The sequence below is a fragment of the Tasmannia lanceolata genome, unplaced genomic scaffold, assembly GCF_043159265.1.
Source record: "Tasmannia lanceolata isolate RefF3 unplaced genomic scaffold, GAP_Taslan_0.1 ptg000018l, whole genome shotgun sequence".
Taxonomy (NCBI): domain Eukaryota; kingdom Viridiplantae; phylum Streptophyta; class Magnoliopsida; order Canellales; family Winteraceae; genus Tasmannia; species Tasmannia lanceolata.
The window spans coordinates 69,388,442-69,412,455 of NW_027518695.1; the positions used below are offsets into that span (position 1 = coordinate 69,388,442).

The following is a 24,014-nucleotide window of genomic DNA, read 5'->3' on the forward strand; positions in this document are numbered from 1 at the left end:
TATATCGCGAGAAATTCCCGAGAAACAAAGAGTACAGATATGTACAAAGATCGAAAATCAGAACCACCCGATCATGGCAGTGACACGTGTCATCAAGAGTTTGCACGTGGCAGTTTGAACTAATGCAAAAGCCCACGTAGTGCTTAAGTGCACATTTAAAATAGCCTTTCTTCTACCTCTGAAACTAAGAAAAAACAATTCTCAGGAAAAAAAAAGGCCAAACAGGAGAGAGAAATGTTGAGAAAAGTGTGGAATTTGCAATCCTCTGCTTTTTTCCTTCTTCTTCTTCTTCTTTTCTGTTTTAGTTATGGAAAAGCTCAGAAGTTAGATGAAAATGTATTTAATCTGGACCGTGTGATTACCAAAGAAAGTAGGCGAACCGTGGCCTTGACGGAGTCTGGGACGATCTCAGCCGTTGATATAAACGATGGATATCGAGGGCCTTATCATATTCAATTCATCACCTTGGAACCCAATTCACTTTTTCTTCCAGTTTTACTCCATGCAGACATGGTGTTTTTTGTGCACACTGGTATATAATTCCATCTACCTTTTCTAAATTTTCAGCCCCCTTTTGTTACCCTTTTTGGTTGTTCTCCAGAAAAAGACAAACAAAAGGGGGTGAATATAGAGGAAATGCATGTTATGGCCTCTATAGATTGGAGGGTTGGGATCATCCTATGGAAATTATAAGCACAACATGTTTACGTTGTGGCCCATCAAATGGACGGTTTGGATCATCCTATGGAGTGGGCCATACACTACTCAGACTATATGGGCTTACACCATATAAAAACACTATATTTGATTACTTTTTAGAAGAAAAAAAATTTAATCTTTTTTGTTGGGTTTTCTAATTTATCTTCCTGCATGTTAGTGTAATTAATTTTTCTTGTTGGGTTTTCTAAGTGTTGTTAAGCACCTCTAGCACCCTACAACCCATTGCCCTTGCTTTGCACGTACATCACTGTCCTATGGCTCAGTAAGTGAGAAGATGTCTTGAGACTTGAGTGGAGGAATCTTTATAAACCCTCTCCACACTTCTAACTTTTTCATGCGGGGCTAAACTTTGTCTTCCAAACTCCAAAGGAAATCCAAAGAGAGATAGTTTCTTTTATGATTAGAGGCTTTCTCATATAGGTGATAAATGCAACTACATATGAAGTTTCCTTCATGGTTGGTAATATAATTTTGGAAAGCTCATGTGTTTTGCCTTATGTTGCATGGTTGTAGGAAGTGGAAGGCTGAGTTGGGCAGATGATGAGGACATGCGTCACATGGAGGTAGTACGAGGCGATATCTATCGACTCCAAGCAGGTTCGGTGCTTTATATGCAAAGCCATGCAGACCCTACAAGAGAGAAGCTAAGGATCTTTGCCTTATTCACGAATCGAACCAGCGAAAATTCAAGTGTATGGACATTTCTTGCTCTATTTCATGCCTTCATCGATTTCTTTTATATCAAAGCATTGAGCATTATCAATTAGTAATTCGGAATTTAAATAAAGAAGAGTCTAGGCATAATTACATTGTTAATGTTGAGTGGTTTTGGTCTATGCTTTGAAATTTGGCTGCCCTTAGAATGGACACATATTAGGGAAACAGGGATCATTAAAGGGATACCTTATGAGTAAGTCTTCTTTGCCTTCTATTTTACCCTATGAGTAATTCTTCTTTGCCTTCTATTTTATCTATGTTTCTCCCATGTAGTTGTTCTTTTTCTACATCTATAATACATTGTATATGTACTGTAGGAGGTATTTGTGGGGGCTTATACGACGCTAACGGACTTGGTTCTTGGGTTTGACAAGAAAATCCTTCAAATGGCATTTAAGGTGAGAAATTTAGAAATCTTTCAATTTGCTTTCTACTTGATATATATGAAGTCCTTTAATTTCATATATGTAAATTTACTTTAGCTTTCTGTCATATAGATTTAAAAAGTTGAAAAATGACATGGACTGTGTGACCCTATTACCAAGTGGGCCGCATGTGAGGGGGAGTGTTAAAGTATAAAAGATTAAATACTGCCTTTCTCCAACAGCTTTGGAGAAGTTGGTAAGTTAACATGCTATCAGAGCCAAAGGTCTCGAGTTCAAACCTCCCGGATAATAAAAATCCATATGCGATGATAGGCCCAGAGTGGGACCACATGTGTCACGTGTTTTTCTTGTGGGCCACACGTGTGGGGAAGTGTTGAAATCCATATGCGATGATCGAGAAGTTGGTAAGTTAACATGGTATCAGAGCCAAAGGTCTCGAGTTCAAACCTCCCGGATAATAAAAATCCATATGCGATGATCGGCCCAGAGTGGGACCACATGTGTCACGTGTTTGCCAAGTGGGCCACACGTGTGGGGAAGTGTTGAAATCCATATGCGATGATCGGCCCAGAGTGGGACCACATGTGTCACGTGTTTGCCAAGTGGGCCACACGTGTGGGGAAGTGTTGAAGTATAAAAGATAAATAACTCCTTCCTCCAACAGCTTAAGCTTCTGGAGAAGTTGGTAAGTTAACAATTATTATTATTATCTAGTAAAAAAATGTTGAAACCTGAATGGAACCTCATATTCAGATTGCCGGAGAAAAAACTAAGGAACTCTTTTTATCGGATCAAGCTTCTTTCCAGCAGAAACTGACATCAGAAAAGCACAACACAGGATCCTTAACAAAAAAACTAGACGGTGCTTGAAAGCCCCTAACTGGAATCTCGACATTTCTTCCATGGAAATGGAAGAAATTACACCGGATTTCAGTCAGCAGGAGATTTCCCATGCAGGACTAATTCAGGTGAAAAGCCTCATTTGAGATTACGAGAGAGAAAGAGAGAGAGAGAGAGAGAGAGAGATTCCTTACACCCTTGAGCGATTTGTTTTGACATTTTAAAGCGAGAGAGAAAGAGAGAGAGAGAGAGAGAGAGAGATTCCTTACACCCTTGAGCGATTTGTTTTGACATTTTAAAGCGTTAATTTTTACTTACTGCACCGACAAGATCTCCTGTCATTGGTTTGAATAGATGGATTTAGTGGATTTTGTGGACATTTTCCTGTTGGGCTGAGCATTTTATGATTCCTAGCCGAAGATTCTAAATTTTTCCGACAGTAACATGGTTTTGTATCCTAAGCAGGCTGATTCTCGAAAGGAGATTTGCATAATGTGACTAGGTGGATGGATAGTAGCCACTCCCATTCTTTATAGATAGCAGGCTTCTATGTCTGGTTTCAACATGTATACGAATAGCGATGGACATAGGCTTGCTCGTCTGGGTGTTAGTAGGGCTGCTCTGGAGTTTTTTTATTTTCTTCCTCCCTGATAGTTGTTGCTACGTCCTTTTATTGTATCCGTTTCCCTGTTGTCTCGATCATCTCGGTCGTGTGCCTTCTTAGTTTCTAAGATAATTTATACTTGCCATTCAAATAAAAAGGTAACATGGCTTTGTAAGGTTTCTAAGAATTTGTTGTGATACAGGAACTAACATGAGGATTCAATATGGTATCAGTTTCATTTTATGTTACATGTGTTTCAATAATAATTCCATCTAATATCGCATTGTATTCTTCGTCTGATATTGTACATGTTTTTATAAGGTTTCCGAGGATCTCATAGAGGGGATTACAAGGGCAACTAGACCTCCATCCATTGTACACTTGACGAATAACGAGATGGACCGCTTGGATTGGAAGAAGGGCATCTTCGAAGCGCTTATAGGAGGCAGCGACTTAGAAGAGCTTGGTAACAAGAAGAAGAAAACCAAGACGAAGGCATTTAATATTCTAAAGAAGAAACCAGATGTTGAGAATTGTAATGGATGGAGCCTAGCAGTGAGCGAGGAAGACTTCCATGCATTGAAAGGTTCAGATATTGGGGTTTTCCTGGTAAATCTGACCAAGGTTAGTACACTCTAATTATCTATCAAGCATATATCTTCTGCAAGCATAGTCAAAAAATTCTCTGAATAATTGAAAAATTCTTGAAAAGATCCTGAATTTTAGATGGTGAATTTCCTTAAAGCATGAACTTAGTACGTAATGCATATAGAAAATTACGTGCAATTTTTATGAATTTTCCCGAACTCAACCCAATATTTCCCCATTTTAGTTTTTTGACCATTTGCCTCGCTGAATTATTTCTTCACCAATTTCTCATATATTATTTATAAGTCTGGAGAGGAATTTAGTTAATGGAGGCTAAAGTCACCCTTCTAACCTAAGCTACCCCAAGCAATTAGTCACTTAATTAAGCTACCATGCCATGCATTTTTTATTTAGAAAAATAAGTACAAGTATGGTAGATAATATGCATGGTAACTATAAAACCTAGTAGTTTCTTCCTATACTTATTCTTGAAGTTCTCCCCAAACATTTTCAAAATTTTTGTTTTTCAAACACTCTGCCTCGCTGAATTATTCTCGAATCCAAGTTGATCAATAATTCATTAATTTCAATGTCGTGAGCAAATGGTGCGAGGAATTCAAAATTATTGAAAAAAGACATTGTAGTGAAAACTGAACTCACTTCGCAATCTAGCAAACAAATGCACTTAAGCACCGTTCCATTTTCTTTGTTCATTCTTATATAGAAAATTTAAGATCTTTGTTCATTCTTATATAGAAAAATTAAGTGCAGGTATATACTAAGCTAGGAAGACAATCTTGTCTTGAGGAATCGAACGATATTCAATGCACAAATCGATATTCAATGCACAAATCGATATTCGATGCACATATCGCACAAATCGATATTCGATGCACATATCGCATATGTACTTTGTGATTGGGACTCGTTCAATGCACATATCGATATTCAATGCACATATCGCATATGTACTTTGTGATTGGGACTTGATCTGATGGGCCATCTTTTTCATCATGATTGATCAAAGGTCTAAAATCATCCGATGAGAGAGGGAGGGAGGGGGATAAACTTTTTAGAGTACAAATTTTGTTACTATGCTTGGAACTGATGTTTTATAAGCTATATACTAACATATTATTGACTGTTAAACTTGCAGGGGTCAATGATGGGGCCTCATTGGAATCCAAGAGCAACTGAGATTGCCATTGTCACACAAGGGCAAGGGATGGTGCATGTGGTTTGCCCCAGCACCGCCAATGAGTCGTCTGATGGGTCATATCAGTGCAAGAATTCAAGATTCAGGGTCAAAGAAGGAGACGTATTTGTGATCCCGCGGTTCCACCCAATGGCTCAGATGTCCTTTAACAATGACTCACTTGTGTTCATGGGATTTAGCACCATGGCAAGGATGAATTACCCTCAATTCCTCGCCGGACAGTGTTCAGTTCTGCGAGCTTTGGATGTAGAGATATTGGCAATGTCTTTCAATGTTCCTAACACAACAATTCAGGGACTTTTAGCTGCTCAAACTGAGTCTATTATATTGGAGTGCACTTCTTGTGCTGAGGAGGAGGAGAGGATAATGGAGGAAGAAATTGAGAGACAGAGGCAAGAGGAAGCTAGAAAGAGAGAGGAGGAAGAGGAGGCTAGAAAGAGAGAGGAAGAGGCTAAGAAGAGAGAAGAGGAGGAAGCTAGGAGAAGAGAGGAAGAAGAAAGGAAAGAAAGGGGAAGACAAGAGGAAGAGGAAGCACGGAGAAGAGAGGAAGAAGAAAGGCAAGAAAGGGAAAGACAGGAGGAGGAGGAGGAAGCGCGGAGAAGAGAGGAACAAGAGAGGGAAAGACAAGAGGAGGAAGAGGAAGCTAGGAGGAGGGAAGAAGAGGAGAGGCAAGAAAGGGAAAGACAAGAGGATGAAGAGGAAGCTAGGAGAAGGGAGGAAGAGAAGAGGCAAGAAAGGCAAAGACAGGAGGAAGAGGCTAGAAGGGAGGAAGAAGAGAGGCTAGAAAGGGAGAGAAGGGAAGAAGAAGAAGAGGCGGCCAAGAGAGAGGAGGAAGAGAGAGGAGGAAGGGGAGGAGGAAGAGGAGGAGGGGAACCAGAAAGAGCTTTTAAGAAAATGTGGAGAATCTGAAGGTCGGAGTGGGTAGAGTGAGGCAGTTTTACCTAGAGAATAAAGGGATGAAGTAGAAAGAGTGGTCTTTAGTGTGTTTTTCAATATCCCAATTGCCTCAAAAGGTTTTCTATATTTGTATTTTCTAATTGAGAGTTTTTGTCTGTTCTACGTTTTTTAAGTTTCTTTCTATGAATGTCATCTCTTCATGGATAGATTCCTCATGTTCTGTTAGAATGTCAAAATCATCTTGTCTTTGTTCTTCTATGTTTTTTGGGTTTCTATCAATGTCATCTCTTCATTCATGGATAAATTCCTCATGTTCTTTTAAAATCTCAAAAGCTTGTGATGAAATTAAGTTACTTTCCATAGGTGGAAATCAGGGTGCAGTATGTATTTGTCGTATTTGTCGAGCTTTCAAGAAAATGTGTAGAATCTGGAATTGGAGTGGGAAGAATCAGGCAGTTGTACCTACAGAATAGTAGGGAGAGTGCTCTTTAATGTGTTCGTCTATGTCCCAATTGCCACGTCTGGTTTTCCTTTTCTATATTTGTATTTTCTAATCTAGAGCTTCTGTCTTTGTCCTTCTTTATTTTTTGGGTTTCTATGAATGTCATCTCTTCTATAGGTTCTATGGCAAATTTACGGTCGGCAGGAATGAACTAGATCGAAAAGTGGCAAATTTACGGTCGGCAGGAATGAACTAGATCAAATAGGGGCTGCCAATCTGACGCCAACCCTCCTCCTTTATCCTGGCTAACCCTCCTCCTTTATCCTGGCTTGGGACAGGCTGTGAAAAACATTGGTAGAGTTTGGAGTCCAAAGGTTTTAGACTGAGCAGGACTAAGACAGCGTATATAGAGTGCAAATGTAGTAATGTAAGGAAGCGGGGCGAGGATGTAGTAAATATGGCTGGACAGGAGGTACCTAAGAGGGATATCTTTCTCTATCTTGGTTCAATCCTACATAAGGAATGAGAGATTGAAGAGGATGTTAACCATAGAATAAGAGTAGGTTCCTGGAAGCATGCTTCTGCAACCCTAAAATACCTACCAAGTTGAAGGGAAAGTTTTATAAGACAGCTGTGAAGCCACCCATGCTGTACTTCTCAGAATGTTGGGCCACCAAGAAGCAGCATGTGCATAAGATGAGTCTAGCAGAGATGTGAATGCTTAGATGGATGTGCGGCCACATAAGGTTAGATTGAATTAAAAATGAAGATATCAATAAAAAGGTTGGGGTAGCACCAATTGAGGAGAAGATGAGAGAGCACCGCTTAGGATGGTTTGGGTGAACGTAGGCCTTTGGATGCTCCAGTGAGAAGAAGTGACTCATGCCAAGTTGATGAAGTAGAAAGAGGTAGGGGCAAACCGAAAATAACTTGGGTAGAAACAGTGAGAGAAGACTTGAGGGCTAGGAACATAGCAGAGAACATGGCCTTGGATAGGAGAAAGTAGATGAAAAATAAACCTTGTAGACGAACCCAACTAGTGTCAGGATTAGACTTAGTCAATTTAAACAGGGTAGATGCTTCCCTTCTTCATGAAAATTTTCTAAAGGATTCATTAGCCTACCCCAATTAGTTTTGGGACAAAGGCTTAGTTGAGTTGAGTGTATGAATCTCATCTCTTCATGGATAAATTTGCTCAAGGGATGAATTAGAGAGTGCTCTTTAATGTGTTTGTCAATATGCTTGAGTGTATGAATGTAATCTCTTCGTGGATAGATTGCTCAAGGGATGAATTAGAGAGTGCTCTTTAATGTGTTTGTCAATATGCCAATTGCCTCATCTGGTTTTCCTTCTCTGTTCTTCTATGCTTTTTGGGTTTATATGAATGTCATCTCTTCATGGATGGATTGCTAAAGGGGGAATTAGAGGGAGTGCTCTTTAATGTGTGTTTGTCAATGTCCCAATTGCCTCATATGGTTTTCCTTTTCTACATTTGCATTTTCTAATCTGAGTCTTAGTTCTTCTAAGTTTTTTGGGTTTCTATGAATGTCATCTCTTCATGGATTCCTCATGTTCTGTTAGAATGTCAAAAGCTTGTGATGAAATTAAGTTACTTTTCATATGAAGAAATCAGAGTGCAACATGTATTTGTTGAGCCAACTCATCACAAAGTGGGACTAGGGTGGAAATCATGTTGCAGTATGTAAAACCCTGATTCAATCAGAAAAACCATCTGGGGGTAGCACTGGATTTATAAGTCTATCCGGTTTTCCCATGAAAAATCTTAACTCATCCGACCCAAGTTACAACAGAAATGGTAAGATTGGGAATAAAGTTGTCGCCCACCGGATATCAGTTCTAATCAAAGCGTAGGAATTCCAATCCCAATTACATGACCAAGCACCAGTAGTGAGGGAAATATTAATAAGAGTAACTTATTTTGGCAAGGCTACTGATATTGGCACTTCCATGTTCTGATAATTGCACTAACTCATCGTCTTTTATTAGGGATTTGCTACTGCCCATCACAGACTGCATTTAGCGGATGGACTGTCGCATGTGAGAGCATGTGAGAGCAGCCATCTCACGAATGAAGACAAAATCCACCTGTTTGGCTGCTCTCAAATGCAACAGCCCATCCACCAAATGCCTTCTGTGATGGATACTAGCAAATCCCCTTTTATTATTTATGCAGCTCTGAGACGTTATTACAACTCCCAAAAAGCTCTTACAAGCCAATTAAAACAGAAAAGACAAGCCGTTTATGCAACTGTTATATGGTAGTGCCAATATCTATAGCCATACAACGAAATTAGATTGCAAGAAAAGCATGTTGCCTAAAAAAAGGATATAGTTATGGCTTATATAGAAGGATAGCGCTAAAAATTGAAGGTCCCTCTGAACTATAGTGGTTTGAGTCACCTTTTTCATGTGTAATTTGGAAATGCAGGAAATCCTGGAAAAAAAATTCGATTTACAAATTTTAGTACTTTGTTGACACATAAGAAAAGATGAATTAAACCAACTCTGCTCAATTTTTACTTACAGAGGGACCTTCATTTTTGTTTACTATATCCCTCCAAACTCACGCTAACCATATAGCCCATGCTCTAAATCGTGGAATTAAGAAAATTCCAAGGAAAGACTATCCATTAGAAATGCTTTTGTTGCCATCCAAACAAGAAGATGACTGAATTACAGCTCAAGAACACTCCCACAACCTAATACACGAAAAGCTGAAACTCCCACATCAGGAATACATAAAGGCTTCCTGTTACAAACTGAGAGTTATAATTTCAGAAGACCAACAAAAGCTCCCTCTCTCTTACAAGACAAACTCTACTTCTGAAACTAGAAAATATACAGGGGGAGGGAAGAGGAGATAAGAGACCAAAAGATTTTAAATGGAGGTGGTGATGTAGGAAACGACAACAGTGATGTCATCGAGCTTACCACCGTAATAGCGATATCCAGCATCTTGGGCCGCCGTAGAAAATGGAGTCTGTCGGTCTTTGTCCAGTGCCCTCTGTCGTGCTAAGGCTGCTATCTTCTGCGCAGTCACCTGAGGACCCAAACCGGCTCTAATGGCGTGAACCACAACTGCGGTCACCTCGTTGTTGTATAAGTTGTCAAACAGCCCATCTGTTCCGGCAATTATGACATCCCCCGATGCAACAGGGATTGTAAATACCTGGTTTAAGGGTTCAGACATCCAAATAAAAGATGGATTAGAGGAAATCTTAACATCTTATAAGTGAAAAAAAAAAAAACAGGTTTGTGTCTGGGGCTTAGGTCCTTAAAGTAGCGGGGGACAATTTGGGAAGGGGACAGGTGGAGCTTTTGCTAAAAAGAAAAAGGAACTACGCGAAACCGACCTGAATTTATGGTAAAAGCCTATGTTGCATCAATACGGATACAAGTGTTGGAATCTAACATGGGTAGCAAACATCAAAAAGGACAATTCGTGGATTCACCAAAATATTTTAAATTTTTAATCCATTCTCAAATTTTAATTTTTTACAAAAAAATATGGTCATATCGAGTAATATATTAAAAAATTAATATGTTGAACAGATTAATATTTTATTTTACCATTCAAAAATATATAGTATTTTATTTTCATTTAAGAAACTTATTTTTTGGATTGGTAAAATTCAAAACATATGATAATTGTAAGGTTGTGCTAGTAGAATTCAGAAAACACAGATAAAAGAGTGCCTCATAAAGAATCTTGAAGTACTGGAATCTGAGACGTGTCCAACACGGATTCTTTGCTGACCATTTAGAAGAATCCATGTAACATGGGTAAAAGCTCAACCCGAATTCCCAAAAAAAGACCCGAGCTACACCCCTACCATAAGCACTGATCACCCAAATATCTAGCTTGTATATACTTGGATAAAAATAAAGCTATCAAGTCATTCAAATGTCCCACAAGTTTACATTTTGTTGATGAAATTAGCAAACATCTACGGACCCCAAAGAACCAGTGACCCAGGCAATGACATTGAACGAGGCTCACCATCGAATAAAGCCTAAACCCCCTATAAGTACAGCACGCACCTCGGCCTTCATAGAATCACACCTCCCACTCAGTCTAGGAAAAGCGATCCTCACCTCACCCAAGAGATTCCTATACCGATTGGGCCCACATTACCCATGGACAAGAAATTTAGCTTTGAAGAATTGAAAGTCAGTGGAAGCCACCTGGGCCAACAACCCAAGGAAAGGATTCTCTGGCTGAGTTGTTCTGCAACTGGGTTTCGACTTGAATAAAAATGGGTCAACAAGCAAGAGGACTCAAATAACTTCCAGAGATCAAGAAGCTCGGTTGAGATCTTCAAACATCAAAAGAAACAAAGAAAACTCAAATCAAACTTTCAGAGAAAAGACCTAACAGACCTAATCCCAAGTCCCATCTCCAGTTTAAAAAGTCAATCAATACTTAAATAGGGCTTTCCCTACAACTCCTTTGAATTGAGTAGGATAAATACTCGACCTAGGAGCCAAAAATAAGAATTACCAAGAGATCGAAAAACTTGGTAGAAAATGTTAGAACACAGAAAACTATCCATAATTTTGTCCAAACAAACTAGAATGTGGTTGAATAAATCAAATTCGTAACGATCCATGCCGAAGTGAAAAAACCCAGCAGATTGTAAACCTCTGTTGCAAACTCAAAAGAACTTGCTTTGAGTTCTCTTGAATCAAAAAATTCAGTAAAAGTGGAGTTGACTTGACACAAGTTTGGGTTCAAGTGTCTTGCAAGTTTCTAAATTTGTAGAAGATAAAACATGGCATCATGGATGCTAATACTACCACTGAAGTACTACCTTTCTTTGAGGTGTTTGAATGTAAGCTTTTCTCATTAAAAGTGAAAAATCAACAAAAATAAGCATTATATTCATGCGATAGGGAAAGGGATATTCACATTAATTACACTCATTTATCTTAAATAGCACTCAGGCATTTAGAAACCCATCATCTATGTAGTCATGATGCATCCTCCAATGGGAAAGAGGAAAGAGTAGTTAATCAACTGACCTGGCCAGAACTCGGAAGATCACTTTCACTGCCGCATGCAAGTTGATATGTGAAATTGAAATCATGTTGCTGTGCAGGGGATCGAAAGATGGTGCATCCATCCCTAACTACTATAAACCCACTATCTCCTAAGTTTACAGCATGAAGTCCCTGCACTCGGAAAGAATAGATTAGCACTGACTAGATTACTTTCCAAGAAATAAATAAAACAGAAATATGACGCACAACAATAGCTAGAAAACAGAAATACTAAGTGATGGTCGATTAAAGAATTCTTTTGCAGCCGATTTCTACTCTATCACGTGGCAACAAGAATGGTATCTAAGCCGTTCACAGAAAAAGCCTTGTAGCGGGGGTCAAACCCAAAACACACAATCCTAACTGTTCTCTGGTCAGTGGCATGGGAATGGGGTTTCACATTCAATGGGGAAATGTCTATTGATGAAATGAGTAGGTGATAGAGATTGTAGGCCCAATAAGAGACATATTTGCCCATTAGGACTTTTACGAATTTATTTCTATGTTATTTAGTTTCTAGGATTTTTAGTTCCATGGTATTTAGTTTTAGGGCCTTTATTTTTCATGTTATTTAGAATTACGAAATTTATTTATTTTGCATGGAATTTTATTTCAATTGCCTATATATGGCCCTCATGTATTAGGGATGTATTAGGGATTATTAGTTTGATGATTAATTGAAGTGGATTCAGATTCTCCTCCCCTCTACAGATTTCTCCTCTTCTCCCCTAATTTCTATTCTCCTCTTCTTCTTATATTCTTCTTCTCTTCTTCACTTCTTCTTCTATTCTACTTCCCCTATTTTTCTATTTCTCTCCCGCGGCCCACATCAGTAGGATCATCTGATTGGTATAAATTGTGGGCCATTACTATCGATCACTCTGGTAAAATGGATGATGCTCCAAGATTTGCTGTGTGGTAGATCAGCAATGGCAAATCTATTGCATACAAAATCCACATGAAATTTGAATAGACTTTATCACAAGGACATGTGAAATCTAGAAATTGCAAACCTGTTCAGTAAGAGCTATAATGCATGCCGTTGAGGATCCTTTGGCTTTGGTGCTTGAGTAGGCTTTCTCCAATACTCTCGCAGGATCAATGGAACCTTTTGGCTCCTGTTGAATTGCACTAACTGAATGAGACATGAGTTCTCGAGCATAATGTCCGGAATCAATGCCCAGATCAGCCCAACCGCCAACACCATCAGCGACACCTATAGCTTGCTCGTCTATACATATGAAGTGTGCGTCCTCTCCACCAGTCTCCTCCTTATCTGGGTGTGGTAGGTAAGACGATCCTGAAAGCAATCTTAAGGATCTCTCACCTAGAATTTTCCTGTAGTTAAAAAAAGCCAAGCAACATAAATTAGTTTGAGATGGAGATTATAAACCTGTAAGATGATGTTTAAGTTCATATCCCAAGGGGAAATCACGTCAAAATTTTTGCAATGCATGGTTAGTCACAATTCATAGCCGGCCATTTAAAATAATGGATAAAATGTAAGAAAAGTGGCACGTCGCAAAGGCAGATCATGTGCCTTTCTTGGGCAATTTTGGCTTTAGAGAAAAGGAAATGACTCACCAAGGAGAATGAGAACAAATCTACACATTGTTAACAAGAACTACGAACTCACCATAGGGGTGCTATGACTCAGCCAACTCAAAAACAGACTGAAGATCTGAGTCTGTAATTATTTGGGGAAGTTTATGTGAAATATCTTTTTGAAGAAAAAAGGAAAAAGAAAAGATGTATATGTAAGTGATATAAATGCATGAAATAAAAAAAGAAGGAAATATCTATTTCTAAAAAATAAAAATGAGAAATACAAAATGGCATAAATAACCCCTAAAAATTGTAATAACACGTGTACGACAAATAGAAAATACAGCATAAAAAAGCTGGTTGAAATGATAGATCCAAGCCATCCCAAGGCTATTCCCCTTTGAGGACATGGGCCACATTCCCATGAGTAAGCCCAAGGAATAGTCAGCTGCAAGGGCGAGGATATTTCTGTCGTTTGGCTTGGACCAAGATTTCGAAAATGGGTAATTCCCCCTCCTTATGGGTTGTCGGCATGTAGGGAGGGTCCATCTATGGTTGGCAAAGGTGAGTCCTTTCTCTAGATGGATATGCTTCATTTATTTAGGGGACATCTGGCTACCATGAATTTGCTAAAAATCAATTTTAGCTGATTGATTTTTAGCCACTTCTATCACTTGAAGACACTAGTTTCCTGATTTTTAGCCACTTCCCACGCTCATCTCGATCATGCCCTCCAAAATCTCTCTCCTTTGCCCACTGCCCTACCCCTCTCTCTCCACTTGGAGATACCCATTTATCATGAAAAAAATTACTGGCTGCCAGATATGGCCTTAGTGTTCAATAAAAAACAGATTTGATTTAGAATTCTAGTAGATTTAGAAGTTGTTAGGCTATAGTCTTAGGATTCTTCTAAGTGGGATAGATCGTGATGTGAATAACCTGTGACGCCACGAGTATAAAGCCTTAAGGTAATCTGGAGTGATTCCAAGTAATGTAATTCCCGATTCTTTTCATTTCATTTCCCCTCCTATCCTAACCCCTTTCAACTCATCCCTTCCCCTTTTCCCTTACCCATTTCAACTCACCCTTCTCCAAATTCCCGTAACCTTTCAAATTCACCATTTTAACCTTTTCCTCTTAATTTTCAAATCATCTTAGCTGATTCTTGAATCTCGTACTTGATCCGATCTAAGGATCAAGAAACTGTCTTGAAAATCAATTTATTGTAGATCTCATATCTTCCGATCCAACAGTCCGATCGTGACCAAATTTTCAGATAAAATCCTGTTCTAAACTTCTCATACCATATCATAAATTCAAGATAATTCAGAGCTTAGGTCTAAATTCGAGATCAGATCTCTGAACCATCCAATTTGCAAGATTACATCTCTCTCTATTTATCATTGTCAGATCGACCCGACCGTCATCAAACCTTGGTAGATCGCCAGATCCAATCAGATCTACATCTGCCTATGATTGGAACACTCCAATCAATTCCACGAATCCCAATGTTTTGCCATGGGAGAGTGGTTTGACAGTTATCTTAGAGATCCGGGACTGTTCATCTATCCGATTGCGTCCCCGTTTCTCTCACATGCTTAGATCGCCCAACGACAAAGCGGACGAGTTGGCAAAATCGAGAGTCAATAAGATGCAGATGGAGAAGGTCCAACCATTTGGGGATATGGGATGAACCTCACGTTTCGGGTTGGGTTACAGTATTTCTTGAACTGGGGACTTCTCGCCCCCCTTTTTGGTCTGTAACAGTTGTCATTTTACAGGAAGAAAAAGTTACCTTCTAAAAAAAATGCGAATCTCAAAGGGCGGGGTTGACTCCCCTCTGGTGATCTTATGACTTTGAGAGTCTCCCTCCACAACTAGCTTGTTCAAATGTCTATTGTCAGCTATATTGAATGCCTACAGAACCGTCCTCAATTCTACTTCAATAGTCCTTAATCCCAATGGGCCCTGAAAAAGCTCATCTGGTAGACACGGCCCATCTCTGAGAACAACCCCCCACCACCAAAAAAAAAACACGAGTTGGCCCAGGATTACCAACGCTTAATTCATCTAAGTTTAGCTTAACCCACATGTGATCTAGAGGAAACCATCACTCCTTTCCTTGCAAAAGCAAATCTACTTCCAGCTCTGCCAGAGGTCTGTGTTAGAGGGGAATTTAAAGATAAAATCCATACCTACGATATGATAATTGAAATAAAATTCATCTACTCAAAACACAGGCCTTTGGAAATGTTTTTTAAAACACTGTCATTCTATTTCCAAAGAACCCAAATAGTGGCTAGCAACGCCACCCTCCAAAGGACCCTCCCTTTCATGGGCAAAGGCACAAATACCAACTGTCCAAAGAGCAGATAATATGCGACGTAAATCCCATGACATAGTGAATCTCCCAAGAAGAGACCTTATACCAGTGTTTAAAAACGAGGATGTGACGCGGAACACAGCCAAGAAAAAATCCTTGTCGACTCAGCACGGACGCGGCCAAGAACATGGTTGATGCAGTCATAATTCGGGAGAGTCAAAGGAGCTTTCATTGACTCTGTAGGGTAAAACACGAAAAGCGGATGTGGTGCAACATGTAACGTGGCATGGTAAAAGGGGGTCGACTCGGGTGAGTTCCAAGTCAACGAGTTTTTAAACATTTCTATACACATATCTAGCAATTATGCAATGAAGAAGCAAGTTATCTACTTATTCCCCTACCTCCACACGGAGTGTCTTACGGTTACGCAGGTGATCAACTGTCAGAATCTTATCCTGGAAAGCAATCCACCCGAACACGCATACTCTAGGCGGTGCAGGGATTCTCCAAACTCTAAACAGATGCGAAGAACGAGGGCTTGAAGCAATTAAATAATTTTATTATGACGTATATTATTTTCATATTTTAATTTAATTAAAAATTACTATTTACATTTTACAATTATTTATTTTGATCATTCAATACTTTTTGTAAATATTTAGTTTATAACATAAAGTTTAGTGCAACAATATGTTTATTAAACTAAAGCATATTTTGATCATACCAAATAATAAGATTATTAACATAAAGCTTAGGAAAAAGATAACATGAGTTTGTGATCATGCAAGGACATGCATGAGTAATCAAGAACATTGGTCTTGTATGCAATCATGAGGAGGCCCACATGTTTCTTGTCCCATGCTAAATTAGTACACAATCCATAAGATAAAAAGGGGTACAAAATTCAAAGATATCAAATCAAGGCTAAAAATCACTTTTTGCGTCACATATGAGGACATATATGCGGAATCAAGGCTGCTGATCTTGTACGATATCATGAGGTGACCCACATGGCTCTAGTCCTATGGTGAACAAACATCCCATCTTGTAAGCCATCATGGGGCGACCTACATGATTTTGGTCCCATGCCTAATGAGCATTCTATCCATAGATAAAGGGCCATAAAAAACAATTGTTGATTTGGATCAACATTAATGATCATATTTTGGGTCCCATGTGTAATCAAGGCAATTGATCTCGTAGGCCATCATAGGCCATCATCATAGTTCCCATCCCATATTGAACAGAAATCCCATCCGTAAGATATTTTTTTACTTTGGATAGTAATTTCATTATTCACAAGGGCCAACAGCCGGAAAGACCGAAATGGTCAAATATAAAGAAAAAGAAAAATGAAAACAAACGAGATTAAGCCCTGAAAATCAATGGTTGCTTTTGTGAAGCTTTTATGTTACAGAGGAAATGTTCGTTCCGCATGGACCCATCCCAATGGGTGATCTCATGATGGGCCACAAGATCAACAGTCTAAATTACACAGACATCCTCATGTGGGACCAACAATGCAAAGATTGATCTTGAACTAGTGGGGGACCAATATGCAACGATTGCAACGAATGATCTTGACATGGTACTAATCCAAAGGAGACGGCATCTAGAGCTATAAAGAGTGGGGAGGGGTATTTTAGGACTTAAAGTTGTGGCCCTCACGTCACAACAATATATGGTGTTAGGGTTTTGCATCATTTAAATCACATGGAATTTTAGGGTTTTGCTTTACCAAAACAACACAAGGAAAGATTGAAAGATGCAAAGATCTGGAGAGACTCACCTTACCAGTTAAAGAAGAGACAAGGTGTTGGTTGAGAGACTCAAAGCCCTACTGGGCCTTTGCGGTCAGAAATCTGTTGTGGCTTGGGCTTGCTCTTGTTGTGGCGATGACAGACAGAAAGAGCTTCCAATTGCAGTATGAGGAACCAGGAACTATCAAACACATAAAGAACATATAGAAGTAGTTGGGGTTCCATATCGAATGAGTAAAGAAGGTAAAGAACAGAAGAAGATGAATAGATGGTGACTCCCGGAACTGAAGAACAAATGGCCTACAACCCTGAAAAAGGGCCGAGAACCCTGGAAAAAGGGGGAGATATGACAGCATATTGATGATATGAGGAATTTTTTATTTTATTTTTTTTTTTTTTTGAATGGTACGATATGGGGGATATAGTCAATGTGTTGGTTGATACAACCGATACCCAGCTAATATTACTGCAAATTTATTTTAGCCTCCGGAAAATGATCAAATATCGTATCGGCCTTACCCAGATAATATTACTGCAAATTTATTTTAGCCTCCGACATATGGTCAAATATCGTGTTGGCCTTGATGGACACAGATACGTTCCAATAGATAGGGCCGGTATGATATCAATATTTTGAACCATGCTTTGCATCATCTGCAAACTCAGTTGAACTTACAAAGTCACCAAACTCTTTAGTCTTTCCAAGATAGTGGGGTATAGAAGGATCTTGCAAGCCTTACAGTTCTTGCAGATAGGGATTCTCCTGAAGATGAATTTGAGAAAGCTTCCAATTTTGCAGCCATGGCTTATCATAGAAGTTAATCTCAAAAAGCTTTCTCGAAGGGAAAAGATGCTGGAGAAGAAGCCTCGAGGGCATGCCTACCATTCTTACATAAAAATTGCACCTAAAATGTGAAAGAATGTAACCATCAACCCTTCATTTAAAATGATGAGTGATTAGCAAGGTATGTTTAGTAATCTAATTGAAAACCTAAGTAAAAGTTCACCCGCAGAAAAAGGAGGGGATGCGGATATCAGTTCTAAAGGGAGGATAAGATACTTTTGATCACCAAATAATTCGTCTGTCAGCCATAAAGTTGATTTTGAATGTGAAATACCTACTTCAAGCAGGTTGCAGACTCAGCTAAACTTACGAAGTCATAGAATTCCCATTTACGACAACAAAATAGATAGATCTTGCAGGCCTCACAATTCTGGCCACCATTGCTTCTCCCGAGGGGCATTTGAGAAAGCTTTCCATTTTCCAGCCATGGCATATCACAAGTCTCAAATGGGTTTCTTGAAAGGCAAAGGGCATTGTGTTGGGGGAGAAGCCGTGAGGGGATTCCTATCATTCTTGAATAAATAATAACTAAATTATCAAACGGTGTAGCTATGAACCCCTTTTAAAGCGATGAATGGACGGAAGGATCTATCCAGTAATCTAGTAAAAAACTTGAGGAAAAGGGGCATCCATAGGAAAAAAAATGGGGCGTGGGAATCAGCTCCCTATCGACAAAGACAGAAAAGAAAAGAAGGCAATAAAATAACACGATTGAAGATATAAGCCTAAAAAATACGCACGAAGAAGAACAACAAAGCAACGATAGCCACAGAAGTGACAATTCATGATCAATATATGCCTCAACAATTAAGTTCATAAGGGAAATTCTCCTCACATCTAATTGATTCATCACTCTTGCCACGCTGGAGCTTGGGAGTAAGGATGCCAAACAAAAAAAAACATGGGTTCCATAGATTACAAAATAAAATTAAATAACAAGCAAAATTTCGTATTAAATATGGTGCTCTTTATGTAAAATTATTCAATACAACTGAAGATAAAATGAGGAAAAATGAAAAATGCAATTCCTTATTTTGATAGTGCCACTCATTATTTCATTAAATACTTTTCAAGTTGGGTATTGATAGCTTTTTGGGAATTTTACAACCCTTTATAGTTAATCGGAAGCATGCAAAAAAAATAGTGCCATTATTAAAACAAGGGAGTGTGGACATCATTTTCCTAAAAATAAATGAAGTAAAAAATGGAACAAATCCAGCTAAATATCCTCCACCTTTGTGGGTGAACCATTTCAACATTCATTGGCAAAAACCCCATGACAAAATCACTAGAGACAAATAGCATAACTATTCTTCCTAGGACTTTGCAGAAGAATGCCAATCTTGAGATGCCACACAAAGGAAACAATAAAGGAGGAAGAAAGGTCTCAAAGAGAAACTCTAAGAAACCCTGAAATCAATGTAGCGCAGCTATGACTCGAAACGCTTCCATAGGAAAAAGGAAGGCGATCTTAAGGGCCACGCATAAGTAAAGATATACAAAACTGTGGTGTGAAATAGAAAGAAACTCAAGGGCAGAGGGACAAAACCCACGAAGAAAAAAGAACAAAACCTATAAATGAAAAAGATAACAAAATGAAATGCAAAAAGAAACCCATAACAACAGATTGGGAAAATAAGCCTTAATTGGTTGCGAAAGAGTTCTACACAAAACCCTTTTTAAAATCAAAATATTTAAAAGGGACAAGAAGGGGAAGGTGATTCCAAAGGCTATGCATAAGATCAATGAATACAAAATAGAGAATTAAAATAGAAAGAAATCCAAGTGAAGCGAAAACCACTTAAAGGACTCATTTTATTTTAATGACAAAGTTTCATTAATGGACAAGGAGAAGCCCACCCAACTAAAAGACCCATTTAGAACAATATAACTAAAATAAAATGATCCTTTGGTACAGAGAATGGGCCTTGCGTCAAATCTTGTCAGACGAACAATAGCTTTTCCATTCTTCTTTGGTATCTGCCGCTAGTCCATTTCTGGGTTATGAACAATGCCCATCTTGGCTCAATGCTCATCTTGCATATGTTTAAACAAGCTTTTGGATGTTGCATCCTTTGCACATGTTGATCCACTTCATCTTCAACCTCAATATGAGGTTGCACTACATCATTGATGTAGTTTTTTCACATGTCAAAAAAGAAAAAAGATATTTAACACTATTGACAAACAAACTTGCCATTGGGTGACTGTAAAATTAATGAATTGGATTTGAAAAAATAACTTCAAAGCTGGGCATTTCTATTCTTCAACGGGAAATGATACAAAGATCAGTTTGTTTTAGGATTTTCCCAAACATCCATCCTTGTGTTGTCATCTGTGCCAAGGTAGGTCTATGTTTTTTATTTTTTTATTTTTTTTAAAGTAAGGTAAGGCAATGTTGGCATTTAATCGAAAAAGGGGTGTCTTTTTATTGTGAAGCAGTTATTAATGTGTTGTTGAACACATGTAGGGAGGGGTGTTAGGGACCCCATTGAAAGGCAGAAATGAGTCTCTACCTAGCAGCTCTCTTTCATAAAAAAATTTTGAACATCTCTCTTTCATAAATGTTTCTAGTTTCTACCCATGTTGGAGTGATAGACCCAATGACACCTTTTCATCTAGTTATCCAGTATAGTCAGTCATGGGTTAATTGCACTAGAATGAAAGAAAAGAAAGTATCCCACAATATCTGGAAGAAATAAAACCATTTATTCCGGGCCCAGCTTCATTCTATGATTCGCAATTCTATTAACCTCATAAATTCCATATTCTATCCCTTCATATCATTGAACCCCATCCAAACAGACTCTGTTTTAAGAGAAAAAAAAAAGTGATGAAAACAATGATGAAAAAAAAAAGTCGAGTGACCATGAACACCACCAATGAGATGTATTCACAAATGCACACCAACAACTGCTACTGCTACTGCAATAGTAGTAGTAATAATAATAAAAGATAGATAAAGAAAGCAAGAATGACAGTATATAAGTTCAGAGAACATACTGGTCAGAAGAAGCAACAGAACTCCCATGCTGCTCTTCTCGTGCAGAGCCATCAAAAGACACATCGGGAGCGGCCCCTGCAGAACACGGTGCGGAACATGAGCTCTGGAAGTCTTTCGCGTCTGTGAGACTGAACAGATTAGACTTCCAACTCCTTCCAATTACATCAGACAAGAAATACCCAAAAACCAGATTACTCCCGCATGGTTCTCGATTTCTCAATCTCATGCTTGTTTGTCTGCAATAGTCAAGACTTTTATTGGTGTAAGAAAGAGTAGCTTGAGGCACAAAGTTTGATAGTTGGCAACACTTCAAAGCTGAATTTTCCTGATAAGCACTACCCAATTCAGCTCTAGTTGATGGAGAACCATATGTGGTCATGATTTTCGTCTGAAATGAATTCCTGGGAGAATTTCTGGTACAGTTGGAGATTAGGTGATCAATGTGATATAAGCAAATCTGACAAGAGGGACCAGACACTGAAGGAATAGAAACTGTACGAGAAAGCACTCCAACAATAGATAACGACCTTCGTTGATCAGTTGCACAAGAGTCAGATCTTGCGAAACCAGTTCCAAATCGTGAAACTAGATGCGCCTCCCCAACAGTCGGAAATGGTAGAGAATGGGAGAATCTGGAATTCCCAACCAACCTTCCTCTCCCAAGCAAAAAATATACCGAACTTTCAAGCACTTGTTGCCCTTGGATCAGTTTCTGGACTCCGGATCGGAATGCTATGTTCACTCTCGAAAAATGTGCAAATGGCATCTTACCCTCGTAAACAAAGAAGTCTGCTACCAAAAGATGAATTTCACTTACAAAATTGCCACTCGATAACTCAAGATATAAAAAAAAAATCTCATAACTTCCAATAAATCGAATAGGAGTTACCAATAAATAAGAAGCTTGCATCTGATTTCTATGGAAACATCTGCTGAATTAACAACCTGACACAAATAAAATACACGAAAAGAAAGAGAGTTACAATCTGACTGCAAAAGTAAGAATTCGAGTGAAAGAAAAAAAAACAAAATACAAACAAAGCATGAAGCTTTTTGTGGATTTTGGTATGGATATCATAGGGAGGGTACAAGTGTGAGTGTGTGACACATCAACAGACCTGCAATTATTAGCCAGGGTACATCCCTGGGAGTTTCCTGGGATGTAAATGCTATATGGGCAACTAAACAAGGGTTTTGCTAATGTGGACCCAAATGCCAAGCAAAAACCCTAAACCATCCCGGATTGTGTGCAACCTAGGAGAAAAAAAATATGGGTTTTGCTAACGAGTGCCCAGGAATGTGTTAAGGTGCATTGGGAATGTGTTTTCATACTTATTTCCAACGAAAAAGTCGTAAATGGTTGATAAAAATCGCAAAACATTCTCAAAACGTGCGTACAAACATGTTTCCAATGCACCTTAACGAGTGCCCTTTAGCAAAACCCAAAAAATATTTAATCACTACAAAATAAAAGCTAAAATATCTCATTCTGTTCAAGGAAAAAAAAAACTATGAAATCCGAGATAAACAAAATATAACAAAGGCAAAATGTCTTAACTGTCCTGAAATTTATATAGAAAAATAATTATAACATCGGTTGCCTATGAAACAATAGAAACACAAATCAAACTAGAAAACAGAACATAGTATCTTGATCAAGAAACACTAGATTAAAAAAAAAATCAAACGAATCGAAAGAAACACAAAAATAAGAACCAGATACAACCAAGGTTTTAAATTTCGACCGAAATCAAATTTCGGACTGAAATTTTGGGTTTTGGTCGTTAATGAAATCAAAATCGAAATTGAAAAAAGTCGAAACGTTACCTTATTTCTGACAGAAATTTCGTTTTCCTGAAAAAGATTTATTGGAGAACGTTACTTTTTTCCAATAAATAGACAAAATGTTGAAAGTCATCACCAACCATGTGCCAAGCTGTCGAGCAGCATGCTTTACCACGTCAAGTTCGTTGAATAAAGAATCAGATTTTATCTCTGTTTCTGTTGCTATTTCCATGGAGAGTTTATCTTGACTTTATGATTTGTTTGTTTCTATTTTTATGGAGTCAGTTTAGGTTGCTTGTTAATTCCAAGAAAGTGCTGTAAATCGTGGGACTACTATAGTCTATAAATCCTCGATTTTACAAGCTAAAACCTAAATTGTACCAGACAGAGTGATAAGAAACCTTATCTACGCATTCAAAATCCAGGTTTTAGGATTTAAAACCTAGGTTTTAGCTTAAAAATATAGTTTTGTAAAATCCATGATTTTACAATCTTGGTTTATAAAATCCATGGATCCAAATCATCGAAAAAAATAGAAAATTTTGCGAATAAATCAAAATCAGGAAAATTATAATTACAGAGATCACGGCATTTTACCTGGTTCGGAGAATCGAGGACTCTATCTATCAAAACTCTAACTCTCCAGATCCGTAGAGTATGGAATGATTCGAAGAATTCCAAACCCTAATTTGCGTTCTAGGGTTTTCTCGTATTTCTCTTATATGTTATTTTAGGGTTTTGTTTTATCTTGTAGAACTAAGTAGAAGATTTTTTCTTCCTACTTAGAAGCTGAAGAAGAACGTATTATAAACGCGATATAAAACCCTAATTTGTGAAGATGAAATTACCAAAATGGCCTTAAATTTGTAAAGTGCTAATTGCCAAAACACCCTTTACTCCTCTCAAGGATATTTTAGTCATTTCAACAGCGCAGGCCTTTCCCGCCATATACTATCCAAAATGTGGTCCAAGGAATACTTAATTTGGATGTCTGGCCAATCTGAACCCTACATGTGGTACGTGTAGATAATCCTAGCCGTACTATCCAATGGGCCCACCATATCATCCTATTGTTTATTGTAAGCCACCAAGATGAAGGATCCTGATCATCCAAACTGTACATTTCTTGTACCGATCAGGTGGCTAGGATTGAAAATTTTTGTCCGTAGAAAATATTTTGAGAAATGATTTCAACACTCCAATGTTTTGATAAACATGCGCTCCCATGTTTGTCATGTAGTGTTTAAAGTGTTGTCAGCAGAATATTAGGGTTCTCAAAAAG

General features: G+C 38.4%; 1 protein-coding gene, 1 non-coding gene and 1 pseudogene across 5 annotated transcripts; 1 reads left to right on the plus strand and 2 right to left on the minus strand.

Annotated features, from left to right (window-relative positions):
* Window positions 1–178: 178 nt before the first annotated feature.
* On the plus strand, window positions 179–6,183 carry LOC143849641 (vicilin-like seed storage protein At4g36700; annotated as a pseudogene). Its single transcript, XR_013235741.1, has 5 exons — window positions 179–532; window positions 1,234–1,412; window positions 1,755–1,835; window positions 3,589–3,891; window positions 5,012–6,183. The product of XR_013235741.1 is annotated as a vicilin-like seed storage protein At4g36700 (transcript).
* Window positions 6,184–9,032: 2,849 nt separating this feature from the next.
* On the minus strand, window positions 9,033–23,524 carry LOC143849790 (putative protein phosphatase 2C 55). Of its 3 annotated transcripts, XM_077358985.1 has the most exons (7): window positions 23,330–23,524; window positions 21,837–21,892; window positions 21,475–21,736; window positions 20,947–21,348; window positions 12,485–12,809; window positions 11,454–11,603; window positions 9,033–9,600 (listed from the first exon to the last, which is right to left on the minus strand). In XM_077358985.1, exons 3-7 carry the CDS (start codon window positions 21,711–21,713, stop codon window positions 9,310–9,312), a joined length of 1,407 nt encoding a protein of 468 aa, XP_077215100.1. In that variant the 5' UTR covers window positions 21,714–21,736; window positions 21,837–21,892; window positions 23,330–23,524; the 3' UTR covers window positions 9,033–9,309. The 3 variants fall into 3 exon arrangements, with proteins under 3 accessions (XP_077215100.1, XP_077215098.1, XP_077215099.1); XM_077358983.1 differs by having other exon boundaries at window positions 20,947–21,736; XM_077358984.1 differs by lacking the exon at window positions 23,330–23,524 and adding an exon at window positions 22,775–22,838 and having other exon boundaries at window positions 20,947–21,736.
* Window positions 18,716–18,807, minus strand: LOC143852084 (small nucleolar RNA Z266). The gene has a single exon (XR_013236664.1). It is a non-coding gene; the product is annotated as a small nucleolar RNA Z266 (small nucleolar RNA).
* Window positions 23,525–24,014: the final 490 nt, after the last annotated feature.